Consider the following 10,076-nt stretch of genomic DNA (forward strand, 5'->3'; position numbering starts at 1 on the left):
ACCAGATAACATTTTAGAGTTCCTGGCATCATGCCTAACATAAGAATAAGCATCCAATGAATGTTAGTTAGTAATTATTATTCTAAAGATAACCCCTTCTCATAACATTTGAGTCTCTCAATATTCAAGTTTAAACTGGATGAAGCTGGATTTTGAATTCTTTCAATCTGTTTATATTTCACAGGCAAAAAGCATTTTCACATCAGGGAAGACCAAATGGCAGATTATTATCATTTATTAACAAGGTGTAAGGCAAACGTAGAAATTTAGTGAAAAAAGTAAACGTACAGCATGACCCCATTTTAAAAGACATATAAACCTGTTTGGAAAGCCATAGAACCAAATGTTATATTAGTTTTCCCTAAATTTCCTTTACTTTCTGTCTTATACTTTTTCCCAGATTTTCTGCAGTGAACCTGTATTACTTTCTTATTAGAGACATGCAGCATATGCTATTTTTAAAAGGAAAGAAGTGTAGAGTCACTGTGGAACCAATCTGTATGTATATGTGTGTGACCCCGCCTGGATCTAGTATGGGGGAGGTAAAGATAGAGACTGTGGAGGTAGGAGCAGGGAGCCCCAGGGAATCGCTCTGTCCATTTGGAGTAAGGTCCTGTAGATTTAGAGCTGTCGGCTTTTTGTCACCTTCAGAGAGGTTTTCCATCTGCCTGGTTCACCAGAGTCTTATTCTTTATCTCAATTGTTCTAAGTATGTAAATAATTCCAGAAATTGATCTGGTGTCCTGGGGACTCATGGGACCTCTGAGATCAGAAACACACTGAACCCTGGCTATCTCCATTGATGGCCCGAAAACTGACACAGTGTGAGGGCATGCAGTTGTCAAGCGTCTGGAGCTCTGACTCACTCCACTTTAATTTAGGGAAACACATAGTACATGATTTTTATATTATTTTTAATTTTTTAAAAAATTTCTTTTTATTGGGGTTCAATTTGCCAACATACAACATAACACCCAGTGCTCATCCTGTTACGTGCCCCCCTCAGTGCCCGTCACCCAGTCACCCCAACTCCCGCCCACCTCCCATTCCACCACCCCTTGTTCATTTCCCAGAGTTAGGAGTCTCTCATGTTCTGTCACCATCTCTGATATTTCCCCTTTCATTTTCTCTCCTTTCCCCTTCATTCCCTTTCACTATTTTTTATATTCCCCAAATTAATGAGACCATATAATGTTTGTCCTTCTCTGATTGACTTACTTCACTCAGCATAATACCCTCCAGTTCCATCCACGTTGAAGCAAATGGTGGGTATTTGTTGTTTCTAATGGCTGAGTAATATTCCATTGTATACATAAACCACATCTTCTTTATCCATTCATCTTTTGATGGACACCGAGGCTCCTTCCACAGTTTAGCTATTGTGGACATTGCTGCTAGAAACATCGGGGTGCAGGTGTCCCGGTGTTTCACTGCATCTGTATCTTTGGGGTAAATCCCCAGCAGTACAATTGCTGAGTCGTAGGGCAGGTCTATTTTTAACTCTTTGAGGAACCTCCACACAGTTTTCCAGACTGGCTGCACCAGTTCACATTCCCACCAACAGTGTAAGAGGGTTCCCCTTTATCCACATCCTCTCGAACATTTGTGGTTTCCTTCCTTGTTAATTTTACCTATTCTCACTGGTGTGAGGTGCTATCTCATTGTGGTTTTGATTTGTTTTTCCCTGATGGCAAGTGATGCAGAGCATTTTCTCATGTGCGTGTTGGCCATGTCTATGTCTTCCTCTGTGAGATTTCTGTTCATGTCTTTTGCCCATTTCATGATTGGATTGTTTGTTTCTTTGGTGTTGAGTTTAATAAGTTCTTTATAGATCTTGGAAACTAGCCCTTTATCTGATACATTTGCAGTCATTTGCAAATATCTTCTCCCATTCTGTAGGTTGTCTTTTAGTTTTGTTGGCTGTATCCTTTGCTGTGCAAAAGCTTCTTATCTTGATGAAGTCCCAATAGTTCATTTTTGCTTTTGTTTCTTTTGCCTTCGTGGATGTATCTTGCAAGAAGTTGCTGTGGCCAAGTTCTAAACGGGTGTTGCCTGTGTTCTCCTCTAGGATTTTGATGGAATCTTGTCTCACATTTAGATCTTTCATCCATTTTGAGTGTATCTTTGTGTGTGTTGTAAGAAAGTGGTCTGGTTTCATTCTTCTGCATGTGGATGTCCAACTTTCTCACCACCATTTATTGAAGAGACTGTCTTTTTTCCAGTGGTTAGTCTTTCCTCCTTTGTCAAATATTAGTTGACCATAGAGTGGAGGGTCCACTTCTGGATTCTCTATTCTGTTCCATTGATCTATGTGTCTGTTTTTTTTAATTTTTATTTATTTATGATAGTCACAGAGAGAGAGAGGCAGAGACACAGGCAGAGGGAGAAGCAGGCTCCATGCACCGGGAGCCCGACGTGGGATTCGATCCCGGGTCTCCAGGATCGCGCCCTGGGCCAAAGGCAGGCGCAAAACCACTGCGCCACCCAGGGATCCCTATGTGTCTGTTTTTGTGCCAGTACCACACTGTCTTGATGACCACAGCTTTGTAGTACAACCTGAAATCTGGCATTGTGATGCCCCCAGCTATGGTTTTATTTTTTAATATTCCCCTGGCTATTCAGGGTCTTTTCTGATTTCACACAAATCTTAGGATGATTTGAGTTTACATTTCAGTGGTATGAGTTACTACTCCACATTTGTGGAATATTTTTCAGCAATCCTAACTTTAGGGTAAGTTAGTTAAATTTTTAAAAATCTCAGAGAAACTGATTTGGCCATATTTTTGCCTCTTTTTATGACTATAACTCTTACTTCAGGAATATATATCAGAACTAATACGTTTCTAAATTGCATTTATCAATGTCGAGCGGACACTTTGCCCACAGAGCTTGGTGCTTACACATCTCGAGTTGCAATAGAAGGGGTTTTTAGTATAATTGTTTCTCAACATAACTTTATAAGGAAACACACGTCCAAACTGAGGATAGCCCCACTTTAAGTTTCAACATGGTTTGGGTTTTACGGCATCCAAGATTTTCCTAACTACACACCTCTTTTTTTTCTTTCCTTTTCTTTTTTGGTCTTAAAACTCGCTCTTTTGGCTGGTTCAATAAGTTGTTCCTGCCAACCAGTTGCTTTTATGGTAATTGACAGCGTAGCTGATTTTTGGAACCTTAGAATCTAAAAAGGCATTTTAGCCCAGACTTTGGAGAGACCGAGCCAAGCTACTTGCAGAGTGAGAGATACAGCTGAGCTGAATGTAGGGCAGTCAGTACCCTAAGTCTGTGCATGTTAATTAACAGCAATGAAACGTCTGCTCTAGCTCAGACTTAACATTTCTCTCTTTTCAGCAGCATTCAGAATCCTTCCTTCTCCTGTCATATTTTTACTGAATGCCACTTCTGGAGAGGAGCCAGTGAGACCACTTATCTGGAGTGGGCAGAGTGGCATGAGCCCCGAGTGGTGTAGTGGTCTGTTGACCCACCACACCCATCTATTGGCCGAAAAGACACAAAATATTTGAACCAGTTAAGAGCCAGCAAGTTTACACTTCAAAAGAAAAGAGCATAAGAAAAAAAACTTCATCTTTAATACAATTATTTAATATAATAAGGGGATTGTAAATTTTCTGAGTTCCCCTCAAATGATATAAGTTCTCTAAAATACCTGAGGTATTTCCCTAGATTTCATCTCAGCATTAAGGAGTAGAAAAACTCTTCCCAAACCACCAGATCTTTATTGTCCTTTGCTTTCCTGCAAAAGCACAAATGTTTCAGATTAAAAGGACCCCTATTTGCTATCTTCCTTCTGCTAGTTCTTCTGGGAACTAGAACACACTACTCTGCAGGAGGTGACTCTTGGATGCATAATATCCTAGTGACACCAGGCAACCTACCAATTACACAACAGGAAAAGCATGCCCTTCTAACACCAGTTTATGTTTTGTACCAAAAGTACCCTGGACACAGAAGCTCTGCCCCTCACTCCCCACCCTAAATAGTAGTAGTCACCTCTTTCTTGTTGGTTTGAAATGTTTGACATTGAGCTTTGTTACATTGTTTTCCCATTTCTATTGACAGAGAAGTAAAATGTCTCTTCTATTCATTACATTTTATGAATCTTCTGTTGCTGGGAAAAAAGAACCTGAATCCATACCTAATGACATTGAACGTACTAGTCAGCTTTAGAAATAAAATGCAGGATGCCATCTTTTGAATACTGCTGAACACATTGTTGAAATTCATGAAATTTGTGAAACTAATTAAGAATACCCAGATAGAGATTGGAATCTATGTTTTACACTTCAAAGGTATTTTTCATAGGCACCACATTGTAAAATACATACACCCGAAGAGTAAGTAGAATTTTATAATTTCACAGTTGGCTGTGGGAGACTTGTTTCTTAGTGGAAGAGCTCAGGGAAGCAGCCACAGAGAGTGCTAGCAGCATCCAGTAGTTGATGGGGCCGCAGGACATAGAAGTTCACTCTTCCTCTTAAATAGAAGCTCTCCATGGACCTTAACAGTGAATTACATGTTCTCCTTTTGCATGCAGGCTCCATTCATTTATAGCATTTCTGAGTTCTGTAACCCATTACCTATTAGATAGCCACAGGCTTCCTCCTTGTCTGTGTGGTAATCACTCTCAGGTTGACCATCCAGGTAGGAAATCTGACTCTGGTCCCCTTTGAATATGTGAGGCTGCTTTGTTTGCAAGCCAGAGCATCAGTTACATGGTCTTTTCTAAATTATGTTTTGTTATTTCCCTAATGTTATTTAAGCTTCATGGAACTTATTCTGCTTTTGCCAAGTCTTTCCATTGAATAAATATCTCCGTAACCTATTGCTTCACTTTGGCAACAGAATTGTTGCAATTTGTGGGCAAAATTGTGCAAAGGCTTGACTCTTCTTATTCCTCTGTAAAATATCCAGTTTTGCTGGCTTTCCTCCTCCTAAACAAAGGCCTTGACTTGGTCTCTATTTTGGTAGTGCCTTGTCCCTGCCATTCCTGAGTAAAGATTTACAGATAATAGTTGAAACAAAGAATGACTTAACAGGACGTAAGAGAGACTACAGAGTCACTAATACTAAATAAGCTAAGACACAAAGTGCTTAGAATAGTGTCTGGCACATAGGAAGTGATCTGTAAGCTAGGATTATTGTAGTTTTGTGAATTGAAAATTGTCATTCTCTTCCTCCAATTACAATAAGGAGTTTTATAATTCCAAAAAAATAAAAAAGCAGAAGTATAGCTAACCATCCAGGCCAACCTAGTAACGACCAGAAGATCCAGAGGATGGCCATCCAGCTCAACAGATTGAGCTCTTTCCCCAGAGGATCCCTGAGTGTAAGGAGAGCAAAGAAAGGGACTACTAATGCTTGTTGTTCTGTTTGGGGCCAGACACATAGCATCTCATTTATTCCTTGTAACAACCTTGTCATGTGTGCACTAAGTTTTTTTGTTTTGTTTGCTTGCCTTCTTTTCCTTCCTAGAGGACACAGGAGTTTAGCTGCCTCACCAGCATAGACATATAGTCATTTTCTCTTAACCATATCTTCCTTGGAAAATTTTACCCTGGTCACACTGTATTATGATCATGTTGATGATCTTATTCCCAACTCCCATGACTATCTTAGAACCCAGAACTGGAAAATTATGCTGGCCTAACTAGCCATGAGCATTAAAGAAGGGTGGGGGGGAATTGCCTAACTAGCCATGAGCATTAAAGAAGGGTGGGGGGGGAATTGCCTTCAAAATTATTGGGTTGGGGGAAGTAAACAAAGGGAGAGGAAGGAGGGCAGGAAAAGATAGCTTTCCAAAAAAGCCATAGAACTGGAAAAAGGCTTTGAGCAAACATTGTGTTTTTCAAGTTTCTTGTGTGGGATAAAATCCCTCATTCTGTAGCTACTTGATAATATTTATTGTTGTTTTGCTGATGGTGGTGGTGATGGTGATGGGAGTGGTGGTAGTAGTGACTTAACCTAGTTTTGGAGTTTCATAAGCTGATGGGGAGTCCCAACCTTGCTTCTTTGTCCTCACTTCTTGTGACATGCTAGCAGACCCTCCACACATCTTTCCCTCCAGCATGTCTATTTTTGTGTTCCCCATACCGTATTCTTTTAGCTTAAGAGCTAGCAAGGGAAGCTTTAATAAAGATCATTAGCCCATTTCATCTTTCTTGATATTGATGTTTGCATTGGTAGATATTGGTGCCTGAAAGAGGGAGGAAATTTACACCACAATAGAGGGTGCATAAGCAAAGCTCACACCCAAATGCTTATTTCCTGCAACATGAAGGATGAGGGATTCCCTTGCAGCTAGAAGACTGGTACCTGCTTATTCTAATATGCCAGAAGTCCTGTGCTGCTATATTGAATCTGTCAGTCATTTGCCAGCTAGCCAGAAAGAACTGCTTGCCAGTCCTTTTTCTGAGATGAAGATTGGATTCCTATGAAATCATAGAATACTGAACCAGAGGTACCCTGAAGATCTTCTAGGAACTCCCTTATTTTATAGTCAAGAAAACCGCATCCCAGACTTTGTGGGAGCATCGTAGCCTGTCCAAAGATACACAGCAGGTGAGTTGGGGAGTGAGGCCAGAACCTGGCTGCAAGAAGAGTTAGCATTCCTGTCCCTATACTGGTTGCCTCCTCACCAAAAGGCCCAATTTCTCAGAAGAAATCAACATCAAATTTTTGTAAATTTATGGAAGCTATTTTGTATTTTTCTTACCTGTTCTCATCTTATTCCTGCTTCTTTGCAGAGAGATTTCTTTTGTATCTTAAACAACTTTATGTTTGAAAATAATTAACTTATTTTCAACTATATTTCCTGATGAATTACTTACTATTCCTGGTAATTAATGATGCAACTCTGGAAATTAAAAAAGAAAGAAAAATAATTGAATTTTTGCTTGTCTTTACAGATGCCCTGGAAAATGGATCCAATAAGGGTGACAGGTAAGATATATGTTTTTATCTGCCATTTGTGCTTTTCACTGATGGCATTTTCTGTGTGCACTGCAGTGAGTTTGATCATTTTCTTTCTTTTTTGCTTAAATCCAGTGCAGCCAACAGGAAGGGACCAAGCAAGGATGACACATATTGGAAGGAGATTAATGCAGCTATGGCCTTAACAAATCTTGCACAGGGCAAAGACACACTACAGGGAACTACCAGCTGCATCATCCAGAAGTCGTCACATATAGCAGAAGTAAAAACGGTCAAAGTGCCACTGGTTCAGCAGTTTTAAGAGTTTGTTGCTTTTCAAACCAATTGCTATTCTTCACGTCAGTGTTTTCCCATAAATCCTCATCTTAAGAGCTGAAGCAGAAGTGAAAATGACTCCCTTTTAAACCTCTTCTTATTTTTAATTATCCTAAATACATCATTTAGTTGCTTCTATAAAAGACATATAAATTATAAAAACCTCACTTTAATCAAAAATAGTAACTTATTTTATGTTACTAAAACTATGCATCAAGTGTCTGCATTGCCATTACAGTAAGTGCCTTGCTTCCCAAATATCAGCAACAACGTGGGCAGAGCAGAGCAGCTATGCCTCAAATGACAGCGCCACAAAGCTTGTTAGTCTGTGTGTGTCACTCCAGATGGGCCTAACCATTCAGGACTGAAACCACAATCACTGAAAGCCCTCACAACGTATTCAGTAACTCACATGTTAAAACTTGGAAATCTATTCAGCCCAAATGAAACATTCCTCTAAAAAAAGCTTTCGCAGCATTTAAAATTGTTCAGCATGCTTTTCAGAGTGACAGAATTTCATGCATGTATCTTGCCTGCCTATCTGACACACTACAAAGTTCCAAAATGAAAGGAGCGGCAATCATATAATATGTACACTTAAGAAGAATCCCAGTAAATACATTGTGATCTGAAAAACTTTTTCCAAGCATTGCTGGAAAATACCACAATGCCCTTTAAAATTAATTTGGATTTTCTTTTTCTTAAGTTTTGCTGAAGTTTTTTAAAATTTTATTATATAAATTACTCAGAATTTTCCCGTGTAGAACTAAACCTATAGTTTAGTTTTAACACATAATCCTGTTTGCATTAGAGGTCAGTGCTTTTTGTGATGGAAACTTTTTCATATGGAATGGCTAAAAAACCTTTCAGTTGGTTGATTTCGAATTATAATTGCTGATGCACAATTTGTATTGCAATGAGAACAAGACAATGAAAGAAATGTATCTCTATGTGAATATACACATACCCACATAAAATTGGTTTTTAAATTTAAAACATATGGAAAACAAAACATTGACAGTCTTTGAATTTTGCCAAGTAGGATGTTAAAGTAGTAAAAATTAAGTGAAATCGTGCATTAAAAGAAAGAACATTTTGTTTCTAAATTAGACTATCATTGACAGAGAGTAATCAATATCAAGAAAGAAGAATATAGTTTTCAATCAAACAATAATATTCTAATCAGCTTGGGAAAAAAGACTTGAAACTTGAATAAACAGTAGAAATGCCAAATATAACAGAGTATATGTGCTACAGAGAAGTAAAAAGGGTTTGACTCTTTTATGGTGGGATGTTTTTTCTGGGTATGTAATGTATTTTGTAATTTTTTTTTAACTGGAAAGCTTTTTTGTGAGTGTGAATGAGAGCCAGTAGTGCAGCCATGTGGTGATATTTTTCTTTATTCTGCAAAACGCTTTTAAAACCAAAGGCTGCTCTAGTTGATATATGGACATTATCAATCTTGATATAAATTGTAGGACACTTTTTCATGTAACATAGCATTTGGGGATTGGGTTTATTTAGTGTAATGAAGATAATTTGATATAAAAATATTTTGTATATATATATTTTTACTTTGTTTTCTAAATTGCTGTTTGCAGTAACAGTAAGTGCAAAGCAAGATATGTTAAGTTATGACTGTATGATCAGATGAAGTATGAGTTCTTTCAGTTTACAAGCTTAAATAGTTACAGATTCATGATAAAAACTTTGGAATCTTTATAAATTAATTTTGTCAAAATGTGGTCATGTTAAAGAAAACTAAGGACAAGTACTTCACTCTTTTTCATACTATTATAAGTTATTCTGGTATTAAATATTTTAATAAAATTGATTTTTGTTTTGACATATTTCAGTTAGATGAATGGATGCTGGTTGTTTTTTATTTGAATGAGTCATAATTCATTTTTGCCATTTTTTAAAAAAGAATCAGCAAATTTGTTCTGTGTTATAAACTATGGATGACAAGTCAATATAGGAGAGCTTTCATATGATTTTTTTTAAATGCCAAAGCTTGGAATCTGGCCTATAAACACATCAAGAAGATTTTGTAATTAACACATCCTTGGCAATATCTCCAATTGCAATTACTTTTAATTTATTTTTTCTTTTGCTGCTTTAACATTTTCTGGAAATTAAAGTCCCTCCATCCTTTAAAAGAATCTTGAACAATGCTGAGCCAGCAGCTAAGAATCTAACTCATAATTTATGTTGTAGAGAAATAGAATTACCTCTATTCTTTGTTTTGCCATATGTAATCATTTTAATAAAATTAATAACTGCCAGGAGTTCTTGACAGATTGAAAATAAAAGTTAATTTCTAGACCTCAATGATCATATGAATTTTGTTTTCCTTTGAGAGTTGACCAGGTGGAGAAAGAAGTAGAACAGAAGGGTTCATTATATGCTATAAGTCTCTTTAAGTTGGTAGGGGATATGATATGGGAGCACTGCATTTATATTAGGTTTGTTTTTCATCACCTTAGACCACCAGCCCACCTTTTAAGAGCTGAGGAAAAGAGAGTATGATGCTAACTGTTAAAATGCATAACTTAAAAATGAACATTTACACTAAATACCTTCTTTCAGTTGCTAATACAATAAGTTTTATTACCGTGTGCTATGTACTGGAGAGGATCTTAGCTTTGAAGCTATATGGATCTATGTTTGAATCTTAGCACTGCCACTCACTACATAAGATCCAGACTCAGTCCCTCTGGACTTGGCTTTCTTCATCTGCAAAGTAAGAGGAATGAGTCATACCTTGTAGATATGCTACAAGGTTTAGAGCTCACATACAACATATAAAG

General features: G+C 37.6%; 1 protein-coding gene across 5 annotated transcripts in view; it reads left to right on the forward strand.

The window, feature by feature from the left end:
- The window catches only part of MKX (mohawk homeobox), a 68,468-nt gene extending 58,902 nt beyond the window's left edge, over nucleotides 1-9,566 (forward strand). For 4 of the 5 annotated variants that reach the window (XM_055334454.1, XM_055334456.1, XM_055334457.1 and 1 more), the window contains exons 6-7: nucleotides 6,927-6,960; nucleotides 7,066-9,566. In XM_055334454.1, coding sequence (XP_055190429.1) covers nucleotides 6,927-6,960; nucleotides 7,066-7,252 — 221 coding nt within the window. In that variant the 3' untranslated portion in view covers nucleotides 7,253-9,566. The remainder of the gene's footprint in view (nucleotides 1-6,926; nucleotides 6,961-7,065) is intronic. The other variant, XM_055334458.1, reaches the window with a different exon arrangement.
- The last annotated feature ends 510 nt before the right edge of the window (nucleotides 9,567-10,076 follow it).

The sequence above is a fragment of the Nyctereutes procyonoides genome, unplaced genomic scaffold (genome assembly GCF_905146905.1).
Source record: "Nyctereutes procyonoides isolate TBG_1078 unplaced genomic scaffold, NYPRO_anot_genome, whole genome shotgun sequence".
NCBI classification, from domain to species: Eukaryota; Metazoa; Chordata; class Mammalia; order Carnivora; family Canidae; genus Nyctereutes; species Nyctereutes procyonoides.